At 38.8% G+C, this 18,688-nt stretch overlaps 1 protein-coding gene across 4 annotated transcripts in view; it reads left to right on the top strand.

The window, feature by feature from the left end:
- The window catches only part of PTPRA (protein tyrosine phosphatase receptor type A), a 143,196-nt gene that overhangs the window by 76,160 nt on the left and 48,348 nt on the right, over nucleotides 1-18,688 (top strand). For 2 of the 4 annotated variants that reach the window (XM_082744552.1, XM_082744554.1), the window contains exons 2-4: nucleotides 2,541-2,619; nucleotides 3,833-4,174; nucleotides 12,349-12,375. In XM_082744552.1, coding sequence (XP_082600678.1) covers nucleotides 2,547-2,619; nucleotides 3,833-4,174; nucleotides 12,349-12,375 — 442 coding nt within the window. In that variant the 5' untranslated portion in view covers nucleotides 2,541-2,546. The remainder of the gene's footprint in view (nucleotides 1-2,540; nucleotides 2,620-3,832; nucleotides 4,175-12,348; nucleotides 12,376-18,688) is intronic. The other 2 variants (XM_082744553.1, XM_082744555.1) reach the window with 1 other exon arrangement.

Below are 18,688 nucleotides of genomic sequence, written 5' to 3'. Positions count from 1 at the left end.
CTTTCATCTACTAATAATCACTTAAAAGTTTATGTCTCTTCATGGCTTGATAACTCATATCCCTTAAGTGCTACATAATACTTCATTGTCTGGATGTAGTACAGTTTCTTTATCCATTCACTTACTGAAGGGTGTCTTGGTTGCTTCCAAGTTTTGGCGATTAAGAATAAAGTTGCTGTAAACACCGATTTGAAGATATCTGTGTAGACATAGTTTTTAACTTTCTTGGGTAAATAGCAAGTGCACAATTGCTAGATCATATGGAGAATGTTTAGTTATGTAGGAAACCACTAAACTGTCTTCCAGAGTAGTTGTAACACTTTGCATTCCCACCAGCAGTGTATGAGAGTTCCCGTGGCTCCACATGCTCATTAGTATTTGGTGGTGTCAGTGTTTTGGATTTTGGCCATTCTGATAGATGTGTTGTGGTGTCTTGTTGTTTTAATTTGTAATTCCTTAATGACACATGTTGCATATCATTCCATGTGCTTATTTGCAATCTCTGTATCTTCTTCACTGAAGTATCTGTTAAAGTCTTTGGCCTTTTAATTGGTTTGTTTTCTTTTTTTTCTTTTTTTCTTTTTTTTTTTTGGTTTGTTTTCTTAATTGTTGATTTTTAAGAGTTCCTTGTAAATTTTGGATAACAATCCTTTATCAGATGTGCCTTTTGCAGTATTTTCTTCCAGACTGTGGCTTGTCTTCTTGTTCTGTTGACATTGTCTTTTGCATAGTGGAAGTTTTTAATTTGAATGAAGTCCAGCTTCTTAATTATTTCTTTAATGAATTGTGTCTTTGGTGTTATACCTAAAAAGTCATCACCATGCCAGGTCATTTGATTTTCTCCTATGTTATCTTCTAGGTGCCTTATAGAGTTTACATTAAGGTCTGTGATTATAGTAAATTTTTGTGAAAATATAAGGTCTGTGTCCAGATTTTTTTGTGTACACATATGCCCAGTTGTTCTAGCACCATTTATTCAAAAGACTGTCTTTGTTCCATTGTATTGCCATTCCTCCTTTGTCAAAAACTAGTTGATTGTATTTATGTGGGTCTGTATCTGGGCTCTGTATTCCATTATATTGATCTATTTTTCTTTTACCAATACCAGTCAGTCTGGATTACTATTGCTTTATGATAAGTCTTGAAGTTAGGTAGTGTTAATCCTCCAGCTTTGTTTTTCTGTGTTTAGTTGACTATTCTCAGTCTTTTGCCTCTTACAATCTTTAGAATCAGTCTGTCAAAATCCAAAAAATAACTTGCATTTTGATTGAGATTGCATCCAGTGTATAGACCAAGTTGGGAAGAACTGACATCTTGACAGTATTGAGTCTCCATGAACATTATTGAATCTGTCAATGAACATTGTTTATGTTCTTTTACATTTAGTAGCTTTTATTTTTTTCTATAGTCAGATATGCCATTTTTACCTTTTTGATTTCTTAAATCAGAAAATCTTTCCTCATCCTGAGCTCACATAAATATTAATTTATTTCCTTGTAAAATGTGTTTTTAATCCTTCTACCCTTCTGGATTTTATTTTTGCTTTGTGAAATGAGGTGATGGTCTGACAGTGTCCCACCAAACACAGTTATTTTTCCTCAGACCATTTCCTATCAAGAATGTATATGCATACAAGTAATCAGCTTTCCAGTTTGTTTTCTAACCCTTTTGGAGGGAATTGCATGCTTTCCCTATTTTAGATTATAGTCAGGTGGGAAAAATAGTAAGGTCATCAAATCTTACATGGTTACCGCTTGGGAAGGCCACCTACTGAGTCCATTTCCCTACTAGGCATGGTTGCTGGTACCAGAGGCAAACTCCTAGGTTGTATATGAGCCACCTGCATTCCTCCCACCCTTTTTCAGAGATTCTAATGTACCTCTTGGAGAGGCATGTCCTGCTTCCCTCACTACCATATTTGGTTACCATCTGGGTGTGAGTCTACTGAAGATGGGATGTTTGAGTGTATTGCTCCCCAGTTCTTCCCCTAGTACCTAGCTCACTACAGGACACAAAAATCTGAATGGACAGATGAACCACTATTATCAGTAGGAATGTGCCACAACTCTGATGTGGTTTGAAATGAAATAAAGGTTGGGAGCAGCTGTATGAGGTCTGTTTCAAAGAGCATTACATCGCAGTCACCCTACCTTCTCCATACTTCCCATGCTGAAGATGTTAAAGCTGCACATGGTGAACACAAGAGGAGCTTTTCACAGGACCACTCCCTAGCTCTCACTCCCAGAGATGCAGTCTGTCATGGAGATTTTTAAAAGTTCTTTGGGTGATTCTAAAGTATAGCCAAAGTTGAGGGTAATGCTTTAAAAAGTGTGTTCTTACTAAGTTTTATTTGTATTGATATAAAAAATCAATTAGGTAGTTGGATTTGGGGGCATGCATATCAGACTCCCAGAAGATCATTGGTCTCTGTGTACATTTTATTGCTGGGAAGATTTTACCCAAAATACTCCTTTGGTGAGTATTTTAGACATAGTTACAGTAATATAGGACCTTGTCTAATATGGCTGTCTCCTTTCTAGGTCAGCATGGATTCCTGGTTCATTCTTGTTCTGCTTGGCAGTAGTCTTACACGTGTATGTGCCAACAATGCAACCACAGGTAAATTGTCATTTGATAAGGCTAGTGTTCTGAATAGAATTTTGCTTTCACATTTAATGACCTAAAATTGGAGACCTGGGTGGTATTCAAGAAAGAAAAAATATTTAAGATTTACTTAAAACTGATGGTATAAAATAAATGTCTTTGGAAATCTCTGAGTCCTGTTGAATGATCAGCATTGCTCTGTATACAATATACTACTTTAAATAAATAGATTCTATGTTTATCCCTGAAAAGTTAAAAACAAACAAACAAACAAAACTGTTGCTACTTAAGACTCCTCTATATTGGCGCGCCTGGGTGGCTCAGTGGGTTAAGCTGCTGCCTTCGGCTCAGGTCATGATCTCAGGGTCCTGGGATCGAGTCCCGCATTGGGCTCTCTGCTCAGCAGGGAGCCTGCTTCCTCCTCTCTCTCTCTCTGCCTGCCTCTCTGCCTACTTGTGATCTCTGTCTGTCAAATAAATAAATAAAATCTTAAAAAAAAAAAGACTTCTCTATATTGATTCTGAAAATATAAGTAATGAATCCACTTTTCTTCCTCTGTGAAACAGTAGTCCTTTGGAGGTGGTAGAAAAGGCCCAGTGTTAGATAAAAGAGAGAGTGTGTGTGTGTGGTCTTTTCTTGGTCTCAGGTGTTTGATTGTTTATTTTTTTAACTTATTTATTTGAGAGAGAGCAAGTGAGGGGCGGGGGACGGCAAAGGGAGAGAGAGTTTCAGGCAGACTCCCCACTAAGGGTAGAGCCCAGCATGGGGTTGATGCTAGGACCTTGAGATCATGACCTGAGCTGAAATCAAGAGTCGGCCACTTATCCATCTGAGCCACCTAGGCGCCCCTGTTTAAGAGTTTATTAACGCTTGCTGCCTTGTGTCTCATAATTTTTGAGTGATCACATTGTTTTTTCTTTTCTTTTAAGATTTTATTTATTTATTTGACAGAGAGAGGCACACAGAGGCAAGAGAGGGAACACAAGCAGGGGGAGTGGGAGAGACAGAAGCAGACTCCCCACTTAGCAAGGAGCCTGACGTGGGGCTCAGCCCTAGGAGCCTGGGATCCTGACCTGAGCCAGAGGCAGACAGACACCTAACAACTGAACCACCCAGACGCCCCTGTTTGAGAGTTTATTAATGCTTGCTGCTTTGTGCCTCATAACTTTTGAGTTATCACATTCTTCATGGGGTGTTTTCTTTCTTTCTTTCTTTTTCTTGTTTATAGTTTTACCTTCAGTAGGCGTTACAAGATCTATGAAAACATCAACAGCAGAATCAGTCAAAGAAGAGACCAAAGCTTCACATTCTACTTCTTCAGTAGCTTCTTTCTCCGTGGCACCAACATTCAGCCCCAATCTAACGCTGGGACCCATCTATATAACCACTGTCAATTCTTCAGACTCTGACAATGGGACCACAAGAACAGCAAGTACCGATTCTGTAGTCACTACACTTTCACCAAATGGAACATGGCTTCCAGAGAACCAGTTCACAGATGCCAGCACGGAACCTTGGGAGGGGAATTCCAGCACTGTGGCCACCACCCCGGAAACTTTCCCTCCTTCAGGTACTAGGGATGATTTCTGTTTTGGGTTTTGTTTTTGTTCTCTTTTTCTCTATGAGGTTACTTACCGTTTTATTACTTTGTGTCTTCTAGCCACAAAATTTCTTGAAATAATTAAAATTGCGAACTGATGAAATTTAGATAATAAATTCTCAGGAATATCTGTTTAACATAGACTTAAGAAGAAAGAAGAAACACTCTAGAGGAGTGTTTATGCTTTGCCTGGCATTCTGGTTAGACTGGGGAGGCTTGAGTGTTAAAGGTAGAAGTTTGAAAATATAAGAGAAAGGGTAGGTAATTGATGATGCAGGAGACTAAAGATGAAAGGCTGCAGAAGCTGAGTAATAGGATTAGCCTTGAAATGAAAGGACCCATGGAGACCATGGAAGGAGAATGGGTTTCGATGTCTGTAACAGTTAAGGAGTGGGAACCCTGTGGCCAAGGGTGGAGTTAGAGGAGCTCAGGGAAATAGTTAAGTTGCAGTGCCAGCTTGTTGAGGCCTAGCCTACTTCTTTCCTTCAGTCCATCAGTGGTTGAATGGGAAGTGGCACCAAAGATAGAATCAGCCCTAGGTCAGAGACCAGGTTGGGTGGAGCAAATTTCTGACTCCTTGGAGCCTCAGGGTCCTGGTCTGTAAAAGAGAAGGGGACCCTTAGAGGGCTTATTTGAAGAGTAGAGGAAATTTTTCCCTGACAGCTGTATAACTGTCATTCCTTTTCTAGCAAAAGTCACTGTTCCATCTTCTGTGATCTCATCTCCTTGGCTCATATTTCTTCCCTGTTAGATGGCGAGGGCCCCTAGATTGGAATCACATCTTGCTCATGGGGATCATTCAGAAAGTACTTGCTGAATTGAATCTCATTTCGTTACTACAGTTGATCTCTTTCAGCTGAGCTATACAACCCAGGCCCTGCATTTTCCTGCTTTAATCCCATATTTTTCCACTGTAAATGGTAGACAGTCTACTGAGACACACTACTTGAGTTTGAATTCCACCCTGACTGTGTGACCACAGGCAAGTTTATTTAACCTCTGTACCTCAGTTTCTTCATCTGTAAAATAAGGGTGAGTGATAGTAATAATACTTACCTCTTAGAGGAACTATCAGAATGAAATGGATTGATAGAGGTAAAGCATTTACAGTGCCCGCCTTTACATGGCAAGCACTATTTTTAAGTGGTGGGTGTTGTGCTGAGAGTTTTATAGAATAATCGTATGTAGTATCCTATGAATCCTCTGAGGTTGGTTCTGTTTTATGTTTTGCAGATGGAGGAATTTTACAGTGATGAAACTGTAACTTAGGGAGTCTTTTTCAAAGTACAGGTCATGACCAACTCATGAAATCAGTTTAGTGGGCCATCATGTTTTGTTTTTAAGTGGATGGTCCTGTTCCATTTCTGTTCTTCTTGCATTTTGTATATTATTTTGTGAAACTTTTGTTACAGTTATACAGAAACACATACTGAGTAACAGTGTAGAATGTATTTCTTTCTGTGAGTTATAGCCATTACTCGAGGAAAGAAGAAAAAATAACTTGTACAAACTGAATTAGTCAGTGGGAAAGGTGAGACAGTAACCCAGGCATGACTGACTTTGCATCCTGTGTTCTTGTGTTCTTCACTTCTGTTCTGTACTGTCTTCATTTGCCAGTTCTTTGACATGACTATGGATACTTACCTCCCTTTAATAGATGGTTAATGTGAAAGTATAGAGATTAAATTACTTGTCTTTGATCTCAGGGCTGTCAAGTAGCAAGTTACGCCTATTTCTCACTTTTGTGGTCTTTGCACTCTGCTGTTAGGGAACTGAGTTTTCCTTTATCTGTCATAGGTCCAAATTATGCTATAGCTAAGAAACCAGTTATTGTATAGTTAACACATTTCATGTCTCAGGGGATGAGACTGCTTTTCACTGGTGACTTTTGATCAGTTAAACACAAGAAAACCTTTATGGTACATCAGGATGTCACAACCTGAACCCCCACGTCCTCCTGATTACCACCATCTCATCAGTCCTCCCATAATTGTTACATCATAATTTCTGGTTAAATCAGTATTTGATGTGTTTTATATTATTATAATGATGTTACTCCCTGCTGAGCTATAAGTATAATGTGATTATTTTTCCTTTCTTGTACAATTCTTTCCTGGATTTTATAATTGCCTTATAGTTCTTTTTTTAAAGATTTATTTATTTATCAGAAAGAGTGTGTGCATGCACACACAAGTTGGGGGAGGAACAGAGGGAGAGAATCTTCAAGCAGACTTGCCCACTCAGCGTGGACCCAATACAGGGCTCGGTCTCATGACCCATGAGATCATGACCTAAGTGGAAACCAAGAGTCGGCCACTTAACTGACTGAGCCACCCAAGTGCCCCAGTTGCCTTATGTTTCTGTTTTAGTTTTCTTTTTGCCTGTTGCTAGCCAGTTCTTCTCATAGTTTCTATAGCCTCTCAGTACAGTTTTCAATAAAGTCAGATCTGTAAAGTAATCTTTTTTTTTTTTTCCCCCTAGAGATCTTCCTCCTGAGTTATCCATTGTTTTACTCAAGTCTAGGCTTTATCATCAGGGCTGCTGCCCAGGTGTTGGTGTGGGATTTCCTTTTCTCTTTTGTTTTGGAAATTCTCTTTGCTTCCTGACTTCTGTATTGACATCTTTCTTGGATTACCCCATCCTTTGGTAGAACATATCTTCCAGTAGCTTCCTGAGATAGGAGTCAATGAGGAGTACATTGCATGAGGCCTTGGATGTCTAAAAATGTCTGTAGGGCTATGTATACAATGTGTGAGGACATATTTTTTCCTCCAGAATGTTGAAAGCATTGCCCTGTCACTCCTAATTCCTAGGTTTGGAGGATCCTGTTGCTATCCTGATTCATAATTACACTTTGGTGTGTTTTTGAAAGATCTCTTCTTTATCATAAGTATCCTGAAATTTCACGGAAATGTGTCTTGATGTGGGTCTTTTTCATTCAGTATGCTGGATACTTGATAGGACCTTTGGAGCCTTTGTTCTTCAATTCTGGAAATTTTTGGTTCTTCAGGTTGATATATTTTTCTTCTATTTGGAAATTTTCTTTCATTGTCCATTTTTTGTTTTCTTCTAAAACTCATTATTTGGATATTGGACATAACCTAGATTAATTCTTTATTTTAAATTTTTCTCTCCTTTTGACCTTTGCTCTGAGTCTCTGTTTTCTCCTTTTATATATGTGTGTACGTATGTGTATATATATATATATATATATAGTCCTTTTTCTTATATTTATTACACAAATGATACACATATGTATTGTGTATATTTCTGCAGATTGCTTTTTTTCGCTAGCCTGTCATACTTGTTCTGTATTACAGTGAAGAGCTGCTTTGTTGTATGAGTATACCCTAATGTATTTATCCAGTTTTCCCTATCATTATACGTTAAGGTTGTTTTCAGAGTACAAACAGTATACTTTGTCATTTCAAGCATATATGAGAATATTGATAGGATAAATTATTTTTAAGTATGCATTTGTAAACTGGTGTGTATTGACAGATTTTCCTCTATTGGGAAATTCATTCCTATAAACAGTTTGTCAAAGTGCCTGTTTTCTTATGCTGTCTTAAGTACAGTAAATTATCAAACTTCTGGATATATGCCAGTCTGACAGGTGAAAATTAGCATTTCAGTGTAGCTTTAATTTGCATTTCACTGAGTGAGGTTGAGCATCTTTCCATATTTGGAAAGATCATTTGTATTTCTTTATCTCAGAACTCTCTTGGTATCCTCTGCAGGGTTTTCTTATTAGAATGTCGGGTTTTTCTGACAGATTTATAGAAGCTCTTTAATGTTAGGAAAACAGACTTTTGTCTACCTATGATAAAGGTGCAAATATTTTTCCCCAGTTACTCATCTAGCTTTTCTTCATTACAGAAACTATCATAAGCAATTAAAAAAAATTTTTTTTAAGATTTTATTTGACAGAGAGAGAGAGAGATTACAAGTAGGCAGAGAGGCAGGCAGAGAGAGAGGGGGAAGCAGGCTCCCTGCTGAGCAGAGAGCCCAATGTGGGGCTCCATCCTAGGACTCTGAGATTATGACCTGAGCTGAAGGCAGAGACTCAACCCACTGAGCACACAGGCACCCCTCTTTTTTTTTTTTTTTTAAGATTTTATTTATTTATTTGACAGACAGAGATCACAAGTAGGCAGAGCAGAAGGTAGGGGGGTGGGATGTGGGGAAGCAGGCTCTCTGCTCAGAGAGCCCAATGTGGGGCTCCATCCCAGGATCCTGAGATCATGACCTGAGCTGAAGGCAGAGGCTTAACCCACTGAGCCACCCAGGTGCCCCCAAAGTATTTTTTAATTAAAATTTATCAGTTTAACTAAATGTTTTCTTGGTATTAGATCATAGATAGGAAGACTTCTTTTCTTTTTTTAAGATTTATTTTAGAGAGAGAGAGCCTAAGTGGGAGAGAGGGGCAGAAGGAGAAGAAGAGAGGATCTCAAACAGACTCTGCACAGAGTTCATGGTAGTGCTTGATCCCAGGACCCTGAGATTATGACCTGAGCCAAAACCAAGAGTCTGCTGTGCCACCCAGGTGCCCTTAGGAAGTCTTACTCCAGTATTACAAAATTATTTTCCTTATGATTTCTTCTAGAATTATGGTTTCTTTCTTCTATATATGTATGTGTATATGCACATGGGTGTGTGCTTAAATATTTGATCCATCTGGAATTTATTCCATGTGAAGTGTGAGCTATGGATCTTTTTTCCCCCCAAAATGGTTAACAACTTATCCCAGTACCTTTCAATGAATATCTATTTTTTTCCTCACTGATTCAAAATGCTACCTTACCATATAATTCTGATATGTATTTAGATTCTATGCCTATTTCTTGGTATTTGTATTTTCTGTTAATCATTTTCTCTGTCCATGTCAGAACCCCCATGTTTTAATAATTGTAACTATAAAATAATATTTGATAAGGTTAGTCATCCCTGTTAATCTTATTTTTCAGAATTTTGCTAGCAATTCTTGATTATTTTTCTTTATGAACATTAGAATCAACTTATATAGCAGGAGAAAAGTTTTTATTGATCATGTCACATTTATAGAACAGGGGCAATTGACATCTTTAAGTCTTTTTTTTAATTAAAGTTTTTATTTATTTATTTATTTGACAGAGAGAGAGAGAGAGAGAAAGAGAGAGAGAGCGTGCGTGCGCGCGCATAAGCAGGAGGAGCAGCAGAGGGAGAGGAGGAAGTAGGCTCCCTGCTTAGCAGGGAGTCTGATAGAGGGATCAGTTTCAGGACTCTGGGTTCATGAGCTGAGCTGAAGGCAGACATTTAACCTGAGCCACCTAGGTGCCCCATCTTTAAATTTTTCTATTCAAGAATGCATTGTATTTCATTTTCTGAAGTCTTACTTTGTATTTCTTAGAAGTGTTCCAGTTTTTGCCACTGATGTTGCACATGTTTTGTTCAGCTTATTTCTAGCTCTTTCAAAGGTTTCCTTTTTGTTATTTTGGTGTTTTGTTTGTTGTTAGTATAAATGGAATATTTTCTTCCATTATGTCTTCTAACTGGCTGCTATTGGGGCTATAAAGGCTATTGACTTTTTTTTTTTTTTTAGGAAATAGTTGATCTAGATCATTATTTTAGTTTTGGGTGTACTACTTAAAGCTGTTGACTTTTGTAGGTATATTTTATCCCGGTCATCTTAAAAAATTTCGTCAGTGTCTGACATAATTTTCTTCAATTATCATAAATCTTCAAATCAGTCTCCTTCTTTTTCTCTTTAAATGAATTGGTGAATACCTTCAGAACAAAATTAGGAAGCAGTGGTAAAAGCACTGTCTTGTACCTGACTCTCAGGAGGATGTTCTTAGTGGTTTTTTCATTAACCATGGATGGTGCTGACTCTTGCGTTGAGGTAATATACTTATCATGTTTAGGTTTTATTAATTTACTCCTGCTTTAAAGAACGTATCTGTCAAGAATGGGTGCTGGGGCGCTTGGGTGGCTCAGTGGTTTAAGCCTCTGCCTTCGGCTCGGGTCATGATCTCAGGGTCCTGGGATCAAGCCCCACATCGGGCTCTCTGCTCAGCGGGGAGCCTGCTTCCCCCTCTCTCTCTGCCTGCCTGTCTATCAAAAAAAAAAAAAAAAAAAAAAAGAATGGGTGTTAAATTTTGCATTTGCCTGTTCAGCATCAATGAGCAAGGTCATTATGATTTCTCTTTTTGTGATATGCTGTGGTGAATCATTTTAATGGATTTCTTAACTTTGAACTATTTACATTTGTGCAAAAACGACCCTACTTGGTTGTGTTGTAGTTCCCTTGAATGAACTGTAGCAGTTTGTTTGATACTACTGTATTTGGGTTTTTTCCATTGACATTCATAAGTTATCTTTAAATTAAATTGGTCTATTTCCTTTATATGTGTACTTTTTTTTTTTAAATGTATCTGTGCTGTTTTTGTTAAGTTTTAGTTGTCAGTGTTTTGCTTTGCTTCACAGAAAGAAATGAGCTTTACCTAGAAAACTATGCATCTCATTCATGTTTTCAAAATTACTTGAATGGATTTGAGGAAAAGTGGTCTCTTAAGATTAATTTGCTACATAGCTGTTAATATTTGTTACATATTTATGTCTATTTTCATACTTGAGTTAGGTAACCACTTCTATGTTTCACAGTTTGTTTTTTTCTTCCAAAGAGTCTGCTGTTATGTATTTATTAGTTTGTAAGGATAGCGTTAGCCGTATCCCATAAGTGTTCTTGTAGGTAGTTGTATTAGTTATGGTGCAGCCTAAACTACTCTAATAAAGGCAGAACAAAATTCAGTGACTTAAGTAGACAGAAGTTATCCTCCTTTCCCCTCTCACATTCCAGAGGTAAACAGAGGGCTTTGCCTCATAAGGACTGAGTTCTTTTCTTCTTTCTTTTTTTTTTTTAAAGAGTGGAGGGGCAGAAGGAGAGAGAATCTTTTTTTTTTTTAATTTGTGATGGGGGTCGGGGAAGAACAGAGGGAGAGGGACAAGCAGACTCTGCCCTGAGTGCAGAGCCCAACTTGGTTGCAACCAAGAGTCAGATGCTCAACCGACTAAGCCATCCAGGCACCCCGAGAGAGGAAGAATCTCCGCTTAATGGCGGAGCCTGATATAGGGCTCTATATCACAACCCTGAGATCATGACCTGAGCCAGAATCAAGAGTCACCAATTAATTGACTGAACCACCCAGGAAACCATAAGTTCTTTTTTTCTTATCAGTTCTGCCAGCCCAGCAAAATTGCCCTCATGGGATTGGTCAGAAATGGTTCTCATCATTGGGTTCTGGTTCCAGCCCCTGAGAATGGGGAACAGAGGAAATGGGGACAATTTCTTTTTCAAAGAATGTGATCCAGAAGTTACCCTTACCACTTTTGTTTACATCCCATTGCCTAGAATTCTTCATATAACTACATTTGGCACAAAGGAGTCTTAGAAATGCAGTCTACAGCTTGATAGCTTTGTGCTCAGCTTAAAAAAACAAAACCAGAACAAAACAGGGTTTGTACCTTGTACCAAAAGCAAGAAGAAGAGACTATTACTGGGGGAGAGTTGGTAGATTCTGCCACAAGAGTGATTTTGTTATTTTTTAGGTATTTTATAGTTTGGCTTTACTTTTAATTTTCAAATGTTTGTTAATTTCTGGTTTTATTGCATTATGATAAAAGAATATTGTCTGTTTTTTCTGTAATGGGGAATAATTTATAAGGGCTTGTGAGAAGTTTTTGTTAAGATACAGAATTTGGTCTACACTGATTAGATTATTTTTTTTTTCATACTGGTTAGATTTTATTGCCTATTACCATTTAGGTCTTTTATATCCTTAACTTAATTTTGCACTGTTGCATTTTAATGGCCTAAAAGATCTAAAGACCTCTAATACTACTGTGTTTGTATTTTTTTGTGTTCTTGTACTTTTTAAGAAGATTGATGTATTGTTTTTGTACTCAAGAAGGACAAATTACTGATTGAAGTTTAGTGAGTCTGGGCAGTCTTTTTTCCCATTTGTTGGAGGGTACCTCATTCTAGCCCCAATATATATAAAGAAGAAAGTATCTTGTTTTCCTAGAGCTTATTTTATCTTAACTTAGGTTGAATTGTAAAGCTTTTCTTTGAGAATGAATGTTTCTATTTCTCACTTATTACACAGGTAATTCTGACTCGAAGGACAGAAGAGGTGAGCCACTCACCTTATGTCTGTTGTCCCCTTTATAGTGTACAGTATTCACCGTCTTTGCTCAGTTTGTGGTAACCTTGTGTGTCTGTATGGTTGTGTGTTTACTTTCCCTTAATTTGTTTTCCATATTAACCTTGTAGAGAAGAGTAACAGAAACAAATACTATGTTTCTAAATATAGATTATGGATTCTAACAGTTATGATGTCTTTTAACAAGTAGTAAAACAGCTGTTATCTTAATTTATTATGTCACCTTGCTAATAGCATCCTTTGGTGCTATTAAGCCATAATTTCTACCCTGTAGTAATTCCTAATGTCTAATCAATAATTGCTTATAAACATTCTAGTTTTTTATGTTGTTTTCGCTAGTTTGTAAAGTGTGGACCCTTTGTCATTTTATATGGATATTATGGGTTTTCACCAATCTAGTGTAATGTCCCAGTGGCTGGAGATACTGTGTAAGTGGTCTAAGCAGGACTGGCAAGTCCCTGGTCAACAGAGAACAGAATGCGTGGGTACTTACGTGGAGTGGCTCATTTTGCTTAGGACAATAGTAAGACTGTCATCAGAGGGTGTAAGAGAAAGAGAGATCATTCAAAGGTCTAAGAAATGATCATTGCATTTGAGTTTGGAAAATGTTAGTCTGTGAACCAATTTTTCTCCTATGATTTTTTATTTTATTAAATGAGTTTTCTGAGGCTTCCCCCGTCCACTATTTAACCATGCACAGTTTTTCTTGCTTAATTAATAGAACATTTGAAGGCTTATGAATTCCCATTAAGTAAGGGAACATTTGAATCAGAAAAGTAGGTACGATAATCCATCATGTGTTGTCCATCTGCCACCATATTTGGTGAGGATTGGTAATATGTTATACTGTGCACAGATTTCTTGTGATTTTCCAGCTCTCACTTTTTTTTTCTTTTTTTAAAGATTTTATTTATTTATTTGACAGAGAGAGATCACGAGTAGGCAGAGAGGTAGGCAGAGAGAGAGAGAGGAGGAAGCAGGCTCCTGCTGAGCAGAGAGCCTGATGCGGGACTCGATCCCAGGACCCCGAGATCATGACCTGAGCTGAAGGCAGCGGCTTAACCCACTGAGCCACCCAGGCGCCCCAGCTCTCACTTTCTTAAACTCAGGAACTAGACTCTATCAAGTAGTGTCTTTGCTATTGATATTTGCTTACTAGATTCTCACTACCAAATGTAGACTTAAGCGTTGGTGGTATAGTGGTGAGCATAGCTGCCTTCCAAATGTAGACTTAATAGATTTATATTGCAATAGATAACTTATGTTTGCTCTCTAAAAGTCCTCTTTTTTTAAAAAAATTTATTTATTTATTTATTTGACAGAGAGAGAGAGAGATGACAAGCAGGCAGAGGCAGGCAGAGAGAGAGGAGGAAGCAGACTCCTTGCTGAGCAGAGAGCCCGATGTGGGGCTTGATCTCCGGACCCTGAGATCATGACCTGAGCCGAAGACAGCGGCTTAACCCACTGAGCCACCCAGGCGCCCCTAAAAGTCCTCTTTTGACCAGTCTCAGAATACAGTCAAAAGTTGAAGTGGTATAGGCTTTAAGATTAAACATACAGTCTGCTTTCTTCCTCCACATAGTTTGTATTTTCTTAATATTCACTCTTTTCTTGCCCCAGTATTGTCCCTGTTTTAACTAACTAACATAGATTTGAGTGGTTCCAATATTGTGATTAAAAAGAAATGAAATTACCTTAATTATCTAGAGTATTGCTAATTGTGACATATTATTAATAAGTATTAGCACATATCCTTTTTTTTTTTTTTTAATATTTTATTTATTTATTTGACAGTAGATGGAGAGGCAGGCAGAGAGAGAGAGAGAGAGAGAGAGGGAAGCAGGCAGGCTCCATGCTGAGCAGAGAGCCCGATGCGGGACTCGATCCCAGGACCCCGAGATCATGACCTGAGCCGAAGGCAGCGGCTCAAACCACTGAGCCACCAGGCGCCCTAGCACATAACCTTTTTAAGTTAAAAAAATTTTTTTGTGTAATTGATTTTGATTAAACAGGAAAATTGAAGAGACATACATGTTCTCAGCAATATTTAAAGCCCCAAATATAATGACATTTTTACCATAGCAGATCTCTAGAAGTATTTCTTTTTTTTTTTTTTTTAAGATTTTATTTATTTATTTGACAGAGAGAGATCACAGTAGGAGAGAGGAAGGGAAGAGATCACAGAGAGAGAGGAAGGGAAGCAGGCCCCCTGCTGAGCAGAGAGCCCGATGTGGGACCTGATCCCAGGACCCTGAGATCATGACCTGAGCTGAAGGCAGCGGCTTAACCCACTGAGCTACCCAGGCGCCCCTCTAGAAGTATTTCTTTAAATTTTGAGATCACATTCTAATTTTAAAACCAAATGCTTTCTGAGAAATGAGGCAAATTATTTTAAAATATTTTCATCATAATGGTTTTGCTAAGCAAAGTATATCTTATACAGATGAATTAAATTATAAGTTTTTCTGCACTGGTCTCGGATGCTTTTGAATAGCAATGGCTGGTGTTTTAATTGTCAAAACAGAAAGGAATAAAAACAGACAAAGGGAGGCAGGCAACTTTGCTTTCTTTCTTTTGAAGTCTAGGAAGCTGGTTATTTTATCATGTGTATTACTTTTTAAGTATATCACACTATCCAGCAGAATTAGCTTTTTTTCTAATTGTGGTAAAATATACATCTTATAAAATTTTCCATTCAAACTGGATAATTCAGTGAAATTAACACATTGTTGTACAGTTATCACCACCATCTACCTCCAGAACTTTTTTATCATCCCAAACTAAAACTCTAAACATTAAACAGTAACTCCCCATATCTCCTTTCTCCCAGCCCCTGGTAACCAGTAGTCTACTTTCTGTCTCTATAAATTTGTCTATCCTAGCCACCTAATTTAAGTGGAATCACAGCACTTTTCCTTTTGTAATCAGCTTTTCTTTTAAAGCGTTTTATTGGTGTTAATTTGGGTGATTTGTGTAATATATAGTAATGCATTAAATCCAGTTCTTGCATTAACTCCTGAGTACCTCTTCCCCATGAAATCAGTGGTCATGAGTGCACTCTCCAGTTTTTCTTCAGTCTTCACTAATTTTACATCTCAGTTTTATTAGTTTTGTTGTAGAGAGAACAGACTCTGGTTTAGGGGAGAGTACTTTCTCTCTCCATAGCACCTGCAAAGCACTGAAGGCACTAGTACTGAGGGAGATGACATGAGATGCCACATGATCAGAGCAAGGGCAGCAAAGGCCTTAGTCAGTCCTGCAGAAAGCTCTGGAGTTGGAATGGGGGTTGCAGGGGCTTTCCCCTGGGCCAGGCTACTCTTAGGCCAAGGATACTTCCTGGGAAAGGACTTAATAAGAATTGTTAAAACACTAACCCTCCCAGCAGCTAGGGGAATGGTCTTAAAGGGGAATCTGTAACATCTACTTCCTATTTTCATGAAGTTAGAGCAGGATAGTGATGCATACTCTCATCTATTCAGAGGTTTTCCTGTGTAAGAAAATGCTCTTGAATAGTCTTGATATATGTATTAAGGCTGGGGAGTGAGTGGCATTGTGGAGTATTTGGACAAGCTGTGTATGCAGTGGTTAAAATCCCTGGACTCAGGCTAGACCATCTCAGTTCGTGAGTTGACTGTTACCTCTTACCAGCAGGGTGAGGTAGATATCTGACTTCCCTGTGCCTCTTTTCACTATTGATTGGAACATAGTTTCTGTCATAGGGTTATTTTTGAGAAAGAAGTAACACATATAAAGTGCTTGGCCTACTGCTGGGTCAGCCGGTGGCAGTTGCTCAGCAGGAGCTGGCTATCACATTGCTACTCCTGCCATCCCACCACTCTGTTACAGTTCCTGTTGATGGGAGACTAAGGAAGTTGGGAATCTTAGCTGGTCAGTTGGGACTCACAGACACAGGGACACTCCTTGCCTCCTGGAGCCTTTGTGCGAGACAGCTCCCAGGGCAGGGTCATCTTGCAACCGTTCCACTATGACTATAAACATTTAGCTGTTCTCCTGCACTGTACCTTTTTTTTTTTAAAGATATTATATATTTATTTGAGAGAGAGAGTGAGCTAGAGTAAGCATGAGTGGGTAGAGGGAGAGGGAGAAACAGGCTTCTCACCGAGCAGGGAGCCTGACACAGGGCTCAATCCCAGGACCCCAGGATCATGACCTGAGCCAAAGGCAGATGTTTAACTAACTGAGCCACCCAGGCATCCTGGTTTTTTAATTTTGTTTGTTTGTTTTAAGTCTGGAAAGAGTATCCTCTAAACATTTCTGAAGGAGTTCTTGAACTACAGAGTTCTAGAACCAGGCAGGATAAGCATTCTTTTGAATCTCATAGGCTCATTCAGGTTTCTCAGCTCTCAAATCAGATCACCTGCTCCGCCTGGCTTTCTAAAGAAGTATTTTTTGATCATCGCAGTAAATGACATTATTATTGTGAACTCCATGGCTTTCCCTAAGTACCTTTAGTTATATATTCATTCAGTACCTACGTGTTAGATGCTAAGGAATACAGAAAGAAAAGAAATTATTCCCTGTCTCATGGAAGAAACCTGTGAACAGGTTTTGATGAACAGGTCTGATGAACAGTCCTGTGAACAGGACTTTGATGCTGATCAAAGTCCACTCAGCTACATGTTATTTGGCTATACCACATAAAGTGCTGCAAGGGAACGTAAAGACTCGTGCCTGGAGAGTGGGAAGGACGCATGGAGGTGAACTTCGGGTATTTTAAATTAATACAGTGACTGCGAAAAATGAGGAGCCACCGGAAAGGCTGAAAGCAAGGAGACATGGGAGAGCAAGTCAAGTATTTGAGGAACTGTGCACAATTGAAGCACATGAAGTGGAGAGTGGCCAGAGCTAGCCTGTCTGCATAATGGACCTGATAATACAGTAAGCTCAAGGGTCAGGGTGTCTCCTGGTGATGGGAAGGAAGGAAGTGACATGGTCAGAATTTTGTTTTAGAAGGATAATGCCAGAGGCCTCAGGGAAGTTAGGTGGGCAATAGAAACTAGTTTCTTTTCTTTTCTTTTCTTTTCTTTTAAGATTTTATTTATTTATTTGACAGAGAGAGATCACAAGTAGGCAGAGAGGCAGGCAGAGAGAGAGGAGGAAGCAGGCTCCCCACTGAGCAGAGAGCCCGATGCGGGCCTCGATCCCAGGACCCTGAGATCATGACCTGAGCCGAAGGCAGTGGCTTAACCCACTGAGCCACCCAGGCGCCCTAATTACCTTCTTTTAATGCCTGGTGTACTTTGTGATTGGCATTTAACAGAGACCTATTTAGTGATAAATCATTAGTCTAGTATTTGTTTAATGCCAAATGTGTGAGAAATTTTGTCTGGATTTTAGGTATATGGTGAGAAACAAAGCAGATATGTAATTCTTGCCCTTGTGGAATTTATGGTATAAAGGAGGGACATTTCTTAATCAACTCTACTCAAATAAATATATAATTATAAAGTGTGGGAGGTATTACCAAGGGCAATAACTGTGCCTTATGAGAATAACAGGGAAGATAATAGCCAATACTGACTGTGAGTACATAATGTGTGTTGCTTACTGCACCAAAAACTTCACGTGGATGATCTCATTTAACCTTCACATAACTTATTTTAGCACTAAGGAAACTAAAACTTAGGATCGTAATTTAGTTGTAGGAAGTCAGAAGAGACCTCTTTGGGAAGAGTAACACTGGAAATGAGAACTGGATGACTAGGAGGTAGCTAGGCAAAGAATGGAGGGAGGCTATGTAAAGCAGAAAGGCATAACATGTTTGAAGGCCTAAGGAAGAAATGAACTCCGCATGAAGGGTGCCAGTGGTCAAAATGGAGTGAGCAAGGAAAGCATAGCAGGAGATAGGGTGAGCAGGGGCTGGTGGGGAGGTTGTTCTAGGCTTGTGTAAGGGGATTAGATTTCATTCTAAAGGCTTGGGAACTAAAAGGTTTTATAAGAGAGGAACATGATCTGGCTTGCTTTCTTAGAGACCACTCTGCCTGGTTTGTGGAGAAAGAATCAGCAGTGGTAGAGGGTTACTGTGATCCAGATGAGAGAGTATAGGGATTGAGGCTACAGTGTTGGCAACAGAATAGAAAAAGGCAGACAAATTGGAGGCATTGATTTTAGCCCTAAAACATATTACTTGCAGCTGAATTGAATATAGATGATAAGTAAGAGGAAATCATGGGGATATCCACATTTTTTCCTTGGCTAGCAGGGTGCATGGTAGTGTTCTCTACTGAATGGTGAGGGGAAGGCTTTAGACATGGAAGGTTTG

Source organism: Mustela nivalis, assembly GCF_964662115.1.
Source record: "Mustela nivalis genome assembly, chromosome: 8".
Taxonomy (NCBI): Eukaryota; Metazoa; Chordata; class Mammalia; order Carnivora; family Mustelidae; genus Mustela; species Mustela nivalis.
This window is presented reverse-complemented; position numbering and strand designations above follow the sequence as displayed.